Source organism: Barbatula barbatula (genome assembly GCF_947034865.1).
Source record: "Barbatula barbatula genome assembly, chromosome: 2".
Lineage (NCBI taxonomy): Eukaryota > Metazoa > Chordata > Actinopteri > Cypriniformes > Nemacheilidae > Barbatula > Barbatula barbatula.
In genome coordinates this window covers 31071687-31090513 of record NC_136767.1, presented here as the reverse complement: position 1 = coordinate 31090513, position 18827 = coordinate 31071687, and the positions used below count along the sequence as shown (strand labels likewise).

Here is an 18827-nt window from a genome sequence, read left to right as displayed (position 1 = left end):
CACGTACAAACATAACACTGATATACAAATATTCACTGATGCTCAAGAAGTCAACACTATAATTGGTACAGGGGAATTGATGCACATTGTTATATTTGTATTTAAATGTTTTATTTTTAAAGCTATAAAATATATACATGTTTCCTCAGAAGACCAAATAATAACAATTTACACATTTTCAGATGTCGGGTGTTGCTTTCTTGAGCATCAGGGTGAGCGTTCAGTGTGAAAAGTTGAATATCGACATCATACAGCCACAGCTGGACAGGCGTCAAATGTGCAGTGCACATTTTAAAGTCTCGGGACATACAAGAAACTCATGAACAGCTATTACATAACATTGTCATTGATCAGAATCTGACTGGACCGGTGCAGCCTGAATCTACAGCTCAAACGGTAAGCAACGTTTTTGAACACATTTTGTAACTAGAAAATTCCTAAATAAGTTTTTAGTGTGCCTGACTCTGGCCCACATATTACGTATTGTGATAATCAATATTGTGTGTATTGGCAGACTAGTTTAACCGCGTGTGCTAGGGAGTGTGTGTGCGCGCGCGCTAGGCCTAGGGATGTCTCTGTTGGTCGAATGTGGCACAATGACACACTTTTCATTCACAAACTTTAAAAAAAAGTTGAGATTTCATTCTTCTTCCTTCTCTTTTCCAGAGATTTGGAAGAACACGACCTGAAAGTCTCCTTCAACGGTGAGTTGTCCACATACCTAACCCAACCATCTATTTGAATCTGATATAGTAATTAAAACTTAATTTTCTTTAAATCATTTACCTTTGTTGAATTTAAATACAGGTTAATGTGGAAAAAAAACCGATGAGTACAGCTTACCTATTTTGATTGAATGATTTTCTTTATAAAACATTTAGGCTTAAATATTTAGTATATTTAGCAGCAGCACTGGTTACTACCATCTACCTTTTGTTGCTTGCCCAAGCACATGATTATCAATGATCTTGCACGTTGATAAATACTAATTTATATACTTGGTTGTTAATTTTGCTTTGCTTTTTTAATTTAAAAATTGCTTTAAATTGAGAGGTTAGCCTTTGCTAATACTGATGTTTTTTTCCCTCATCAGATGCTGTCTTGAGCTTGTTTGAGACCACTACAACAAAAGTAGACGAATACATGGCCAAATATTTGAAATATGCACCAGAGAGGATGGGTGGCAGTGGCAGAAACAAGTAACGAAAATATTTAACCAGCTGTGTTCAATGTTGCCCAATGTTTGGGCCGTTTTTCTATAGGTTGAAGTTTGACTTGTGTGAAATGTTAAATGCACAATAAATCATGTTTCTTACGTAAGTGAAATGTCTTTATTAATCTTCCTTCTGGTCTTGCTTTGACCAATTCGCTTCTTCCTAGCTGACGGTGTGTGTGTTTATGTATCCATTTCAAGGTGTTCGGTGTTACTGTTGAACACATCAATACTTTAGTGAAAACAGTTTAACAAAATTATGTTGAAAAGCAGGACTTTATAGTGACGTTGAAATTTAAACGTTGATTGGATTTGCAAAATCTAAACACAAATCAATATTGATTCAATGTTGGCGAATTCACTTATGTTGAGAAACGTGACGTTGGAATGACGTTGCTATTTCAATGTTGATTAGATTTGCAAAATCTAAACAAAATTCAATGGTTATCCAACTCTGGCACCTGACGTTGATTCAACAGTGACTCGATGTTAAAATGCCATCTGGGGTGTCTCATTATATTACATACCCATACCTGCCCATTGTTATCTCCTTTGTTAGTCTCCCTATTTAATGCCCTCATGTCTATTGTCCTGTGCTCGTTCGTTGTGCATGCTACCTTGTCTGTAGTGTCCAAGATGTTGTGTCATGTTTGCCATTTTGGTTCTAGCTACATCTTGAGTCTGCTCTTGTTTTCTCTCCCTTGTGGGAAGTGTTTGTTTTGTGTTTTGTTATTAAAGTCTGTTTTCCCACCACCTTCCGCTGCCTGCAATTGGGTTCTTCATCCCTCTGTCACACCCCCCGGTTTTGAGATGAACATGTTGATTTGCATGACCATGGCAACGGTTTCTCTTCAAGTCCACAAGATCACTGCTCAAACACAAAGTCAAAAGTCCTAAGTCACCCACGGAGAGATCACCTTGAATGAAATGGTCAAGGCTTTACCCGTTTGGCACAGCATGATGCCTTCTGCAAAGCAGTTGGTGCTACTGATGGGTGCCACATTCACATAAAACCACCAAGTTACAAACTGTTTTTTTATTCAAATGCAGGCCCTATGTTATTATAAAGGGCGTTTCATAAATGTTTTCATTGCTTATCTTGGATCGGTGCATTACACAAGGATTTCCAAAAGCAGAATATCCACTTCAAGGGTATTTTCTTTTAGGTTCCTGACACCTGTCTGGAAATACCTGTTGCAATAATCACACCATACAAGATGACACAAGGGAGAGTGCAGCGAAGATTCAACTATCATTGACATAAGGCCCGTTCAATCATACAGCCATAGGAAGATACCTGTGATGCTGGTCATGGTGAACAAACTCTTCCAGATGACAGAGAAGGCCTGCAAGAAAGGATTGGAGCACACACAAGGGACAGACTGTGCGCTCAAGTGTCCACAGTTGTTGGATCATGATTATTTGTAATGTTACTGCTTGCATTAACTATGGTGTTGTAATACTGCAGATTATGATTTACTCGCAAATTTACTTTATGATTAAAAGTTTAATGCAGTATTGTAAAGTGGAATTTAAGTTGGTTTGACTGTACTTTTGTCCTTGAACAACGAACCAAATCAACTAATTTGTCTTTCCTTTGTGGGTCTGGGGCGGCACTGGGGAGCTACAGTTAATTGAGGGAACCGTGAATGCCAACATGTACTGTGAGATACTGAAGCAGAGCATGATCCCCTCCCTTCGAAGACTGGGCCGCAGGGCAGTATTCCAAAATGATAACGACCCCAAAACACACCAAGCTGAGGGTAACGGTGATGGACTGGCCAAGCATGTCTCCAGACCTAAACCCTATTTGAGCATCTGTGGGGTATCCACAAACAGAAGGTGGTGGAGCGCAATGTTTCTAATATCCACCAGCTCTGTGATGTCGTGCTGGAGGAGGAAGAGGACTCCAGTGGCATCCAGTGAAGCTCTGGTGAACTCCATGCCCAAGAGGGTTAAGGCAGTGCTGGAAAATAATGGTGGCCACACAAAATATTATGACACTTTGGGCCAAATTTGGACATTTTCACTTAGGGGTGTACTTACTTTTGTTGCCAGCGGTTTAGACATTAATGGCTGTGTGTTGATTTATTTGCAGGGGACGGCAAATTGACACTGTATACAAGCTGTACACTCACTACTTTACATTGTAGCAAAGTGCCATTTCTTCAGTGTTGTCACATGAAACGATATAAAAAAATGTTTAAAATGTGTACTCACTTCTGTGAGATACTGTAAATACAAAAAGTTTAACAATAACTTACATTATTTTATTTAAGGATTATTTCATTTTAAGGTTAAATAATACAATTAGTTGTGAATGCTGAATTGCAATGGGTGAGATTGGAAATGTAATTACATTTACATTTTGTAAATGTACTAGTTTTGATGCAATTATGCATTTTGTTGCCTATGTTGTTATAATTGCTTACAATCCTCATCTGTAAGTCGCTTTGGATAAAAGCGTCTGCTAAATGACAATGTAAATGTGAACCAGAGCAGGTTTTCTTCAGAGAGTGCGCAGCTATGGTTACTTACATACACTGAAAGTTATCTCTGGTTTTGGACACCCTGGGTATGATTCACATACTGTATGTCACTCCTGACATTTGATTTTGTTGCAAATGAACAGACACTGGACACAAAGGATGATTAAATGCAAAACTGGAGTGTCCTCTTCATTTCTTTTGTGGATGTGTACAGTATACATATAACAGTTACAATCATAAGTTCACAAACACTTTGCAAACCTGGAAATTGTTATACATTGAGGAAAAATCTGCTTTGAACAAGACGTTATATCTGTAAAGTGCTTTGAGTGTACAGTATACATATAAAGCGTGCTATATAAAATCACTTATCAAACAACAACAAACTATTTAGACAAACAGATCAACTATGCACATTAGAAAACAAAAATATATAAGTATCACCACCAAAACAACCACAAAAACAAAAAGTTAGACTGTTTAGCTGCATAATGTATTTATTATTTTATTGACTTCCAGCGTGCATTGCAGCTGAAGCCTTTTTTTGTTAAGTCTCGATGCTCTCTTGGCTTTAGTGGAAAGATTTTGCGATAGAAAAAAATGCTGTTATGCAACTGACTCAAAAACTAAATACCAGTCGGCGCCTGTGGCCGTGTGGAGAGTCCTCCCGACACGTGGCGTGACTGCGTTTTGGGTGACCCGAGGTTTGATTAAAAAGATAAAGATAAAAAAGTAAATACCAGTCTCAAAGAAAATCTCAAACAGGTTAATGCAACGTGACGGGGCCATTCCAAATTCTTTATCTTATTTTGGTGAAGCCATTCCTTAGCTGCCTTAGAGGTCATCTGTTTATCTGAAAGGTGTTAGCTTTTTCAGCTGAAGTGTTCTGGCCTCAAGGTTTGGCCAAAAAAAATTGTTTTTCATAATATCAGCTGAAAATAAGAAGGCCTAAGCATGATGCTGACACCTCCATGCCACACTGTGGGAAGGTTTCCTTTTGGTAATGTTCTATTTTTTGCACCGAACATTTCTTTTGGTATCAACTATAACACATTATTCCACCTGGTTTTCGAAGATTGGACAGTTGGACATATTTATTTATTTGGGGTTTTTTTGGCAAGCTCTAGGCTTACGTCTTGCCAGCCTCTCCCATAGCCCAGACATGTGAATAATTCAGAGATTAGGGAGCAGCCAGCACAACTTGTACCAAATTGCTGAAATTCTTTGAGGTATGTCCTGGGGCCAGGAAAAATAAACCCATTTTACAAAGTAATCCTTTAGGGCACACACAGGTGTAGAAACTCATCGTTGTGGTCATGACAAATGTCCACAACAGTACGTTTTTGATGCGCTGTAAAAAAAACCTCCAAATATTTTGTTTATAAAACAAGTTGTCAAACAAACAAACCTCAATCCTCGTAACAATCAAGAACCGTCATTCATTGAAAAAACTCTAAACACAAAAGATTACTTACAGTAACAATAATATTTTGCATAAATTAAGCCAGCAAAAAATAAAACACTAATCTTTAAAAGAAAAACAAACAAGAAACACAGAATTTTCACATGCTGCAATGCATCTTATGAACTTTCAAACTCTCACAATATTGTTTGTTCAGAATACTCCGTCGTTGTGTAAGTTGTGCAAACTTGCTGACGCATTTTGGCAAAAAACTTGAGAATCTAACTCCAGTCAACAAAATATTCTTTGTTAGAAACATGGTTAGGCTAATTTTGTTCTGTATATGCAAAACAATAATTTGACTCCTTCAAAAATTCTATAATCAAGTTACTTATTTACCTTTGTAGGGAGAACAATTTGCAAGTTGGATTTTTACAGTTGTCCGAAATCGCTCACTCTTCATCATTCCAATCTTTTCCATATTGTGGACTCAAATGTCATATAGGGAATAGTTTTAAAATTATAGTTTTTGAATCTTCAGAAGCTGCTGTCTCTCTTTACACTCTTAAAAAAAGGTGCTTCAAAAAGTTCTCTGATGCCAAAGAAGAATCTTTTGGTTCCCTAAAGAAAAAGTTATTTTTTTAGATTATATAATGTAAGAGAAAGATGGTTCTTTAAAGAAGCTCAATGATAAGAGCGTGGCATTAAGGATAATGTATGTATAGGATAATGCAATGTAATGTCTAAATGACTAAAAAAATGTAATGTCTTTATTGACTTGATAAGAGTTGATGGATGAAATCCAGAAAACGTCTCGGTTACGTCTGTAACCTAAGACGTTGTGAGAGACCGACTGGGGTTTGATATTGAGAACCTACCTTCTCCGAGATAATTAATTATAAAACGCCAATGGGCTTGGCGAATGGCACGCGCACGCCAGTCTCCGCCCCGTACATACGGGTATAAAGGAAGATGGCGGCGGTCATTCACTCACCCTTTGTACTGAGGAACCTGAGAGGGCACTCCCGGTCACTGCAGTGATTCGGTGCAGCGTTGTGGCATGAAGTAACAACGTCTCGTTCCCTCCATCAGGGAACGGAGGTTACAGACGTAACCGAAATGTTCCCCTTCAGTCGGTCTCTCGACGTTGTGATAGACTGACTGGCGATCTATCTTAAACGCCACAGCGATTGCACCGATATCACGACCTCTAGCGGAGCGACCCTGACTAGGCTAGCGAGTCACAAGAGTGCTACCGCGCGATGTAATCTTTCTGTCACATAGTGTTGGTCATTCTGAGAAGCCTGTACTGACGGCCTCACGGACAGTGGCGTACGCCTCTAGTAGCGAGGAGCTGTCCGGAGCCGAACACTGGGGAAACACTGCTCTCCTCTTAGAAGAGTGTGTTACGGAGGCCACATCCTACCCGGAGGGGAGGTTACATGTGGAGACACTAACATGGTCTCACCGGCGGGGAGAACAACATGCGCAAAAAAGGTGTCAGCCCGATTAGGGGGACAAATCCAGGTGGGATTACCACCTGTAAACTCATACCCCTACCTCGTCTGCCCACGGCGATGGAAACCGCCGAAGCCCTGTTCAGCCACATGTTCCCGGAACTTTGGATCCTCACAGGATATCGTGTCAGATCGGGGGCCAGGCTGAGCGGAAGATCCAAGATGTGGGGAGATACCTGAGATCCTACTGTCATGCCCATCAACACAGCTGGCACCAAGTACCGAGTACGCACAGAATTCCCTTCACCAAGCGTCTGCCGGACTCACGCCATTTCAGTGCGTACCTGGCTATCAACCTCCCCTGTTCCCCTGGTCGGGAGATCTCTCATCAGTGCCAGCTGTCGACCATTGGTTCCGGGAGAGCAAGAGGGTTTGGGACTGAGCCCATCAACACCTCCAGCAGGCTGTCAACAGACAGAAACCCTATGCCGATACCCGATGTCTCTGTACACTGCAGTTGTGGCATGAAGTCACAATGTCTCGTTCCCTCCATCAGGGAACGGAGGTTACAGACGTAACCGAGACGTTCCCCTTCAGTCGGTCTCTCGACGTTGTGAGAGACTGACTGGGGATCTATCTTAAACGCCACAGCGATTGCACCGATATCACGACCTCTAGCGGAGCGACCCTGACTAGGCTAGCGAGTCACAAGAGTGCTACCGCGCGATGTAATCTTTCTGTCACATAGTGTTGGTCATTCTGAGAAGCCTGTACTGACGGCCTCACAGGACAAGGGGTATGGCTATCCACCCGGGATTTGCCTCTGCGAAAGCCCTACCGCAAGCTGAGTCCCAGATTTGTTGGACCGTTCACTATCACGCGTCAGTTAAACCAAGTCACCTACCGTCTCCAGCTTCCCCCTCACTACTGGATCTCCCCGTCCTTCCATGTTTCCCTTTTGAAGCCCTATGTCCCGATCTCTGCTTCCTCCACAGATTCCGGTTTAGCGATAGACATACCTCCTCCGTTAGACGAAGCCCAGCTGATCTACAGGGTGGGACCAATTCTCAACTCTCGAAGATGAGGTGGCCGGCTGGAGTATCTGGTGGATTGGGAGGGTTACGGTCCTGAGGAACAGTAATGGTTCTCCTGTGAGGATATTTTGGATCTTTTGGACTTCCACAAGAACCATCCCGAATGCCCAGCTGCTCGGTCCAGAGGTCGTCCTCGCTGCCCTGTATGGTCCACTGGAGCGGACCGTGGAGGAGGGATACTGTAACGATTCCGGATTTCCCCTCATCAACCACGCCCCCTGCATCGTCACTCACTCACGGTCTATTGCATTCGCACTCCCCGGATTATTGATCACGCGCACCTGAACCTCGGTACCGGGCTCCATATATACCCTGCCTTTTGCCTTAGTTCTCCGTCAAGTATTGATGTTGTTAGTCTTAACCTGTTTCTCCGGATAATGTTATTGTTTCGCTCTCGATACCCGATTCCTGTTTGGATCACCTTTTTGGGGATTTGTGTTTTTGTGGAGTTTTATGATTGTGGATTAAATCCCTTATTTCACTGGTACTCTGAGTCTGCTCTTCTGTCTGGACCAAAAGCGTGACAGTGGTTGGTTGATTCTGAGCATAAACATTCCAAATTATAAAGGATGTGCATGATTACGCAAACTTATTATTGTCACGTTATCCCATTTTAATTTTGCAATGCATTAAGGTGGAACAGGTTTCGACATGATTCATCTTAGTTTCATTTTATTTACATTACATAAACCTGCCAAATTATTTGGGTGTGCAGACTTTTACATATGCTAATGCCATTAAACAGGTTATATTGGTCTACCGGGAATATGCAAGCTCCCATTTCTATAAGTGATCTCATGTGGTACAGTATGTTTTAATTGTTCTTACAACCGTAATAGAACACACGCAGGTTTTGTGATGTACTGGGAGTAGGTGCTGTCACAGTAGTATTTTCTCTTTTCACGGTGCCTGTCAGGCAAGCTCTGGAGTTTGATCTCATGAATAGAAAATATTAGGCCAAAGAAGCTTTGGCAGGTGACAAAAACAACAACAGCAACCAAAAAGCAACTTGACTTCTTGCACAACTAGTTATGCATTTCATAGAATACGGCTCAGTCTCAGTCTTGCTGAATTTAAGCTTTGAAATGTTTTTTTTTTCTGTCGACGACGATGTACCCGAGTATTTATTCTCGTAAGGGCATTAAATCACTTTCCCGCTCATTCTCCTTGACAACTGCTTCCTGGTGGAACATTCTTCCTAACGCGGTCCGGTGAACCACAACTCTCACAACCTTCAAAAAACGACTTAAAACCCCAAGTCTTCTGTAAATACTTGACAGACAAATGAACATAAAGTACACTAACCCTCTCTCTTCTCTCAACAGGTAGGGGTCTGGCTTTTGTTGAAACTAGTAACTTTGTATTAGCACCTAATGTACTATTGCTCTTTTATGACATATCACTTATTTCTCCCTGAACTTTTTGTAAGTCGCTTTGGATAAAATCGTCTGCTAAATGACTAAATGTAAATGTTCTCTTAATGCTGAAAATGTATTTAGACTATTTTTAAACACTAGGCTTCATAGGCAGCAACGAATAGAGCCATTCAATTGAATTACTTGGAAGTTTTAGCCTACCAAATCCGTAGAACATCAAAATGATGTTCGTGCAAGGAGTGTTGATGTGTGTCTCAACCTGATCTCACAAGAATTTGTGACAAACTTTATGAATTTGTGAATCCTGCAAAACTGTATGACTATTAAAAAAAGCAATACGGAAGCCATACAAGAAATACAAGGGCGGAGGGTCAATTCCAGTATAAAAAGGTTCAACTTTTTGTTGAACTGCCAGAGTTCTAACCAGGTCCAGAAAATAACCCCAATTTTATCAACCCTTCACTGGCTACACATTAAGTATCGTATTGACTTTAAAGTTCTTTTAATCACTTATAAAGCCTTAAAGGGTTTAGCCCCTACCTACCTAACAGAGCTTCTATCACACTACAACCCATCATGCTCTCTAAGATCTCAAAACGCAGGACTTTTGATAATACCTAGAATATCTAAATCCACCAAAGGGGGTCGAGCTTTCTCATACGTAGCACCTAAACTCTGGAACAACCTTCCTGATATTATTCGAGGATCAGACACACTCGCTCAATTTAAATCTAGATTAAAAACGCATCTTTTCAGCCAAGCATTCACTTAATGCCAGGACATGCTGACATTAGATATTATTTACTAGAATAATTGTATTTATTATATAAAACACCATGTAGTGTGTTTTACCCTTTCTTGGGTTTTTCGTTTTTCCCCTGTAAAGCTGCTTTGGAACAATGCAAATTGTGAAAGGCGCTATATAAATAAAAATTTAATTGAATTTAACTTATTTTTTATTTTCACAATAGAACCAAATGGTGAAGAAAACTTGCATAGTATTAATTTGATTAAATTAAATACATCTTACAATCACATATTCCTATGCTGCTACAGTGTGATTTTTGTTTAATGCACATGGGACATTCAAAAACACAAATCATGTAAAAAGACTTGCAACATTGTTTGTTTGACTAAGATGAAGTGTACAAAGAAATCATATGTAAGTAGAAATTTTATTTATCATCAGTTTATCATTTACATCAGTAAAATTAAATTGGAAAAATACTGTAAGATTCCCCTTTCTTTCGAAAAGACATGATGGTGAGTAAGTGTTTTTTTTCTGCGAATTTTCCTTTATAGGTTCATTATATTCACTACCATTTTAAAGTTTACAGTCACTTATAACTTATTATTGATATTTTCCACATTGTATTAGAAAGACTCGTGAATTTAAAATAACACTAATGTAGCATAAATGTGAACATATATTCTGTTTGATATCATGATGGTCTGTTGTTTGGCTGAGAACTCATCATGTTCAGTCTGCGTTGGGTTGCTTTAGTATAGATGGGACAGACTCCATGTTGTAGTGATGGAGACAAAGAGAAGCACCACGCTGGCAAGGACTGCCGGACTGCTCGACCGATAAACTGTACGTCCGTAACGAAGCTGTACGGGTCGAAATGTTCCAACCATTGGTGTCCCGTCGTCTAGTTTCAGTGAAGAAAAAAACTGAAGCTGAAACAAAGAAATTACAAAGAATGAGCCATGTGTGAATGAACAGTTGTTATAAAGCAGCACAACAGTCAGATTGTTAGAAACCTGTGGAAAAAATTAAGAGACCATTTAAAAAATGTTCTCAGTTTTTCTGAATGTATTAGGTTTGTGTTTAGGTAAATAATCGTTTTTGTTTAATTCGCTAAACTACTCACAACATTTCTCCCAAATTTCTAATAAAATGTCTATTTGGATTAATTTGCTGAAAATGAAAATAACAGAACGGAGGCTCCGTTTTTTTCTTTCAGACCTCAAATATTGCAAAGAAAACAAGTTCATATTCAATTTTAAGCAATACAACAGTAATATTTCTTCATGTATTTTGGAAAGAAAGTAAATGTGTAATAACCTTGATTTTTATCACAGTGTCACAGTGTTTGTCAGTCTTTCACATTGTTTTGGATGACTTTGTCACTCCTGAGGTTTGATTTTATTAAAATACAACAAACACTGGACTGGAGTGAACACAATACATCTAGAAATGCACATTATAATAAAACATGTATATGTTCTAAAGCTCAAAGCTTCTTCCCGGACGGTTTGGATTTACCTGTGTTTTGCTAAGAGGAACAGGCTTTTCAAAGACAGTCCAGATTACAGATTCACCGCAGTTGGGTATGGTCAGAGAGCCGTTGTAACGGTAATAGCTGCTCAGGTTCACCTCCGGCAGAACGAATTGGCTGGCTGAGATGTTACGAATGGACACACTTCCACCTGCAGAAAGAAAAATCAATTGAATCGTCAGATCTATCTTCACAAGTGAGCTAGGACAGAAATTGTTCAAAACATTAGTTCCATATGATACAGTATATTTACATAGCCTATCGTTGGTGTCCATCCAAAACCTCCAAGAGATTTTTTGCATAAAAACAACAATTTTGGACGTACAAGGCTTCAGACAGACAGCAACGCTATGAGGAATTACTGTTACACATAACAGATGAGTTCACATGGAAATCTCAAAAGATAATTTGACCACCTAACAGCTCAAATAAAAAACATTCATTTGAATAGAATGGTGTTTATGAAGCATGAATGTGAACGGTGTCATTTGTAATAATAATAATCATAATGTTATGGACTGACTCTTGTTCTGCATGCTTCCCAGGGCATCTATGAGACTGTCGAAATTTGTGTTATTGCTGTTTGACTCCTGTCAGAAAGAAATGACGCATTATCATCCGTGTTTATGAATTTCATGTTTCTTCTTGAAAAAGAGCGCTAATATCAAACCTCCAAGAAGAATCCAAACGCTGCAAGGCCAGATGGATCTGTGAAAGCCTCTTGTAGAGTATTGTATTTTTGTTTAATATGTACAATGTGAAGCTGACGAGAGAGTTCATATATTCAAATAATTAGACCTATACACAAATAATGACATCTATTCATAACAATCTGTAGACTCTGTTTGATGCATTTGATATCGTGCATTTGTTAAAGAAGACAGAAGTTCCTCTTGAACACAGATTTGTCATCTAATTCATGTGTTATTGGGTTGGTCGTACCTCCATAGGATACTGTTCACCATCAATGGTGTGTTCAGAGCCTTGAACTCCATTTGTGCCCCAGTGGAGGTGAAACTGAAGGGGCTTATACGTGTCTTCCAGGTTTCCGCCGGATATTGTAGCTGTGGTATTTATAGCGACCTCAACTGGGATGGAAAAGAAGACATGTCAGTTTTTGCAAAGTTGTTATTTAGCATCTGCCTGCATTCAGTCTGCGTTACCAGTGTAATTGTTTTTCTTGACGGTGCTGTCGAATACGGTCTGGTAGCCATTTAAAGTGAAAGGCGTCAGACGCTTGTCCAGTTCAGTTGTCTTTGTTACTATGTTAATGGGCGATTGTCTTTTTCCTCCACATTCTGCATTTATATCCTTCCAGTTCTCTGCACCTTAAGGCAACATGGAGATGTTAGATTTAAATAGTAAGATGGAAACTGTTTGTTTAATGTGCTGCAGGAGGTGTTGAGATGTTGATATGTTTGACTTACCTTTGCAGTCCCCTTTTGTCTGGTAGCACCAATCTGAACAGAAACAGAAATAGAAATTATCCCAAAATAGAAATGCTTTTTAATTCATTTATAGGCCAGTCCTTCCTGCTCCCACAATATCCATCACACACGTCAAATCCTTTTTCACATATAAAAAAATGTATCCTCATTCTCACTTTTCATTAGCTTGAAAATAGTGTTCTCCTCCAACAAACGTAGTCTATTTCAATATATGTACGAATTAATGCCATCAGTGGATGTTTAACATTTGTTTAGCTTGAAAAAACATCCAGTTAGGATAGGGTTTTTATTTTTAACAGTGGCGTTGCAATTCAGCTCTTGGCTCTTATGCAAAAAAACAACACTACACAAATAATGGCCCCAAACAACAAATGCAACGTAAAGTTTAGTTCCCAGCCTACACGGTGTCATTTTAAAGCTTTGTCAGGGTGTGAACGGGAATTGACATCTTGATATCGCTTAACTGCTGTAATTACGACATGGTGTGAACGCACCCATCTCATATCACTGCATTTTTAACTGTTACACAAGCAAGAGCTTCTTTTCATCACATCTGTTACAAGTGATGTTAAAGGTTCTCTTTTGAAAGGAATTATAAGTATTTTACTTTCAATGACCTGCAACGTTCCGCTTTATAGAGAGCCTCAGAGATGACGTGTTTTTTGTATGCAAACACCAGAAGCGAGTTATCATTTTAGGACTTCCCGTTCCATCGCCCCAAAGTCTTCTGGTTTTAAATGGGTTTTTGGTAAATCGTCTGAAGTTAACAAAACTATATAAATATTTTCACGTTTTAATCTTTGACATTAAACACACTAGTTATAACCCGCTCGTGATTGTTTAAACCTTTTTTGTTTCTTAAAAACGACGGTTGCTATAAGCGTATGATCCTTTGGTGGGGATGTTAGACGTCAACGTGCATATAAATCTCACAAATTATGCAACATGGGCAGAAATCTCTAAAATCATTGTTGGGGATTCATTCACAGAGTAAATACTTACGAACACATTTTTAATAAAACGTGAGAAAGTTTTGTGGTGGTGATGTTTATATCGAACGACCTTAAAGTCTGTATAGCCTCGTGTTAGCTTTTACTTCTGACGATTGTATTTAGGCTCTAAAAATAGCACATTTTTTTGTTAATCTGTAAAGATTATCTTGATAGACAAAACGTGTAAACATCATGAACATTTGTTAATCACAAATCTTATTTTTTTGCCATCTTCCAAAAGTCTATGTGAAAAATTCTATAGTCTTTCAGTCGAGGGAATCAGCGCGGCGCCCTTCACCTCCTTTTTCATTAGGTGGAGAAAAACAACCAAAAGCGACTCATTAGGCCTACTTATTTAGTTGGAAAAGTGTCAATTTAGTTTTGCTGTCCATTCTTTATTTTCTTTTTCATTTGACCTCTTACACGCAATGCTTATTCTTTCATTCGGGCCACGCCGTCGCATGTCAATAAAACAAGGTGGAAAATATCTATGGCAGACACGCGGTGCAAAAACACGAAATAGCCTACATAGGAAACAACACTGCACACTTATAGTCAATAAATATGTTTACATTTGAATTTGTGAGTCAAGATTCGACACTGAAAAAGAAGTGGATGAGCCTGCTTGGTAAACTAGGCGCTCTGAGCAGTCAAGACGCCATCGGTGCGTGATGTAAAAGAAGGTGGTTTCTGTTTCACAAAAGGTTCTTTGTGGCAAAAATAAATTCTTCAGATTATGATAAAGTAAGATAAAGAGATGGTTCTTGAAGAACCTTTGACTAAATGGTTCTTTGTGGAGCCCAAAGCGGTTCTTCTATGACATCGCTGTGAAGAACCTTTCAACAAGCACCGTTATTTGTGTTGATGCGGGTCCCCGCCCGCATGCACCTGCACACCCTGCATAACCAGACACCACGCCAAAATTTCTGCTTTCACTAAACAAAATCTAACTAAAAAACGATTTCAGCCCCCCACACACACACACATTTCATTCCAATTGTATCAGTTCACCTGGTTCGGTTTAAACTTTCTAAACGAACAAAACTTCCTTTTTTTGTTGGTATTACTTACAACTGCAATTTGATAAGGCTCAGTTAAAAAAGCTTAATGTTGTCATGGAGAAATACAATAGACTGTCAACAACAGAGACAAAAGAGTTTCCTTCTGTTCTCACGTTGATTGAAAAGGCATAAAAGAAAACTTGATTTCTACATTTACTCTCATTACGTAACTGGGAACTGGAAATCCTCAGCCCAGTTTCCGCAGTAACGCAACACAAGTCTTTCGCGTATTCCTTTCGAATGAATCACGTAAGTCAATTAACATGATGAAATAAGTATAAGAATGGAATTGAAGGAACTTGTTTGTTTAGTGTGTGTATTATCAGATATTGACACTGGATCAATCAGAACTGAAAATGTTTGCAATGAAATGGCTAAAACAATCACAAACATGGAATTCAAAGGTTTAATTATTATGATTATTATTATGATTATTATTATATGAATTTGAAGAGGGTGAGTTTTCTTTAAATTACAATAAGTGATCAATAGCTTTGACTGCTGGCCTTTAAATGCACTTTTGCTATTAAATGTATTGTTATTACTTACTACATCAAAAATATATGCATTTGCCATTTTTTGCAATGCCACGTGAACAATTAAAATGTGGCAAACAAAGTATCAAAAATGTTAATATAAATGAAATATAATGCATTTTGAGTGCATTCAGAATGAATAGAATTCAATGCAAACACGTTTGCATCGGCGTTGGACTCACCTGCACAGCTGGACAAATGCAGAATGAATGACAGAAGACAAAGTGAAATCAGACTCTTCATTGTGACTGACTGTCCCTTGACTCAAACCCAATGTGACCCTTTGATAGTCTGATCACCTCTTGTGTTCTAATATATAGGCTATGTGTCTATAGACAGGACGGCTCCTCCCTCACTAATATTGAAAGCATCACCACACCTGTTAAGTCACAGTATCGATGACGCAAATATAAATCCATGTAAGATAATTATGAAGGCATTACTAACAGCTGTCTGTCTGTCATCTCTTTTATTAAACATATTCATAAAAGACGTCCAGCCCATTCTGAGGTACTTACATTTGTTGTGTCTATAATATACCAGTTCAGACAAAGTCTTTCTTAACTAAATATTATTTTAATGTTTTTTAATGTGGGGCTTCATTCTAGTCCAATATTTTATGGAAAGATAGATGTATTTGTCTTGAACCATAACCCTTAATATGTAAAGTAGGCTAATAGTCCATTTAAAAAAGAGAGACGTTTCAGTGACATCTAGCGGTGGATGACGCAAAGACAGCATGATAAACATCAGCAGTCGCGTGTTGATCGCCTGTGTTTTTATTACCTAAAGAGATTTATTATTTAATTCAGATTTAATTCATTACAAGATGTTAAGTCAATCGAAATGTTTTGCCCTCGTGACAAAGAAATGGAAACAAAGATCATGTCTCACATCACGAGGCAAAAGATTGTTGATGACGGTGGTGATAATGCAAAGAAATTCAAAGAATCTGGAAATGGTGGAAATCGTGAATTGTTTTGTGACACATGCTAAGGTTTATAATATATACGGTTTCATTGAACCCATATGCTATTGCATGAGGGATATTTGATCGTGAGATTTATTTCCTTATGTCTGTCTGTCGTCTCTTTTATTGAACGCACACACGTTTTGAGTAAAAATAAGAATTATGCTTCAATGTATCAAATTAGTTTCAAAGACAAGTTTCATAACAAACTAAAGTTGTGCAAAAATGTATAAGATGACTTTGACTGAATGATATTAAACGAGCAGCATCATCTCCTTTGATATCGTTTGAAAAGCATCTCGGGTTGAAACCTCAAGAAGATGCTTGATAATGTCAAACGAACATTTCTGCACATTTTAGGAAAAAAATTAAGATGTCAAATATAAGTTACATTTTTTGATGTAGATTTACGAAGTGAAGGGGAATAATTGTTCCCTTTGTCTCATTACAGTTTTAAAGAGTTAACAATTTATGTGGAAATAAATATGAACAAGTATAGGTGAGTTAGTGTTTTTAGTCTTCTTTTGATGGTAGTATAGTATATTTCTTGGGTCTTTAAAGTGTAGCTATATATTCTAGTAACAGTTTTTTTATAGTCCAGTATTTTGAAAGATAGATGTCTGATTTGAACCCAAACCCGATGTACAGAAAAGCAACGTGAAAGAAATGTGTGTTATTGCGTTGGATCAAAGACATCAGACAGTAAAAGTCGCTTTTCATTCAAATGTAATAATTTATTTATTGACAGCCTGTGTTTTTTTATTAGGCTAAAAAGATTGATTATTGACATTTAGTCATTTAGCAGACGGTTTTATCCAAAGCGACTTACAAAGAGTTCAGGGAGTGATTCGACATACAGGAGCATAGTACATTAGGTGCTAATATGTTAAACAAAAGCCAGAACAAGACTGTTGAAAGAAGAGGGTTGGTGTAGCTACTTTTTTTATTCATTTGTCTGTCATGTATTCTCAGAAGAGGTGTGTTTTAAGTAGTTTAAGTAATAACACATTGCATGTTCGGTCACGCCATGACAGAAACAAGTAGGCCTGCAGACCGTGAAACAATCGATGATAGTGGTGATAATGCATGGAAATGCAAAAATTGTCGGAAACCGTTTTGTGATTGAATCTCTTTTGTCAGGTGAGATCTAGTTAACGCGTGCTCGGGTCATGTTCAGGGCTGCGTCTCCAGATAACGTTATCTCTTAGCGCGCTCCGAAGACATTTTATCATTGTTGTTGGCAATGGAAAACGGGTTGTGTTGCGAGGTTTTGACAGCAGAGGATCCACAGCTGTTTTTACGTGTAAGTGATTGTGTGCAATGGAAAACAAGTAGCCTATACACACAAGAAAATGTAATGTTGTTGTTTGTTTATGTTGGTGACATATGTTGTAATATTTTGTGGTAGTATATTTTAGGATAGCATTGCGCATGTCAATAATTATAGCATCGCAGCAAGTAGAATTATATTATTGGACATGTTTCTTTTTTTTTAAACAGAGAACAATTATTTATTATTTAATAACAAATCAAATCAGCTGCCTAATCTCGCCTGTGCCAGAGAAGGGGGGGGGGGGGTAACGTGTTTTAAATGAGTAATGCTATTTATAGTTGAATTGTGTTAACTGCCATCCGAGTGTGCTGATCTCTACCTCTCTTATACTTCGTGCGGTTTTTACAATAGTATAGAAGAAATTTAGGATAAAGGATTAATCGGGGCGCCAGCAGATTACAATTATATGCACACGCATATCCAAATACGAAATGCCAAAAAAATATTAAAATAAGTGCTCATGGGTGTTCAGGATGAATCTTCACTACACGATCGTCCATGTGTGTAGGGAACCGCATTAATGATTGACACAGTTAGAACTGTTCTTGCGTCTCGCAGCTGTACATAAGAATATAAACCTGCTATTTTTGGGCTAAATACTCGTTTGTCTTTCCATTTTAAGTAAACTACTGCTGTGTTTTCTGTATGCTCGGGATGCTGCATTAAAGCGTTGCCATGCTCATTTATTTGTATTATTTAGCTCATATAGCTCAGCACTTTATGTTTCAAGTGGCCACCGGATGTTTGAGCATTTCTTCCCAATCAATATTTAATCACAAACAAAATTAAGGAAGTATAATTTAAATGTATACATAGAAAAACATTTCCTTGTTTAAAAAAAAGATATAGATACGAATTGCACTTTTTGTAATAATTGCTTAGAAGCTGTGGTTCATTTATACTGGCACTGCCCATCATTTGTGAGATCTTTTATGATTTTAATAAAAGAATGTTGATAGAGATTTTGTTTAATTTTGGAAACATATCATGGTGTTTGAGAATCATCAAAGAATTTTCCGTGCCAGCAATTCTATGTATACGGTTCATTTGATCCTTTTGTAAGTGTCATATACACAGAATTATTTCTTTTCTTTGAAACAAATGGCACTCGAAACTTTAAAACTTTGTCATTTCTTTAATATATTTTTGTAAACGTCCCCCAGTGTTTGTTTAT

General features: G+C 38.3%; 1 protein-coding gene across 1 annotated transcript; it reads right to left on the bottom strand.

Moving 5' to 3' along the window:
• Window positions 1–9408: 9408 nt before the first annotated feature.
• On the bottom strand, window positions 9409–15683 carry LOC306891101 (carbonic anhydrase 4-like). The gene is made up of 9 exons (XM_079451121.1): window positions 15533–15683; window positions 12741–12773; window positions 12477–12641; window positions 12256–12401; window positions 11984–12076; window positions 11837–11903; window positions 11301–11464; window positions 9981–10711; window positions 9409–9427 (listed from the first exon to the last, which is right to left on the bottom strand). Exons 1-8 carry the CDS (start codon window positions 15591–15593, stop codon window positions 10532–10534), a joined length of 909 nt encoding a protein of 302 aa, XP_079307247.1. The 5' UTR covers window positions 15594–15683; the 3' UTR covers window positions 9409–9427; window positions 9981–10531.
• Between the last annotated feature and the right edge of the window lie 3144 nt (window positions 15684–18827).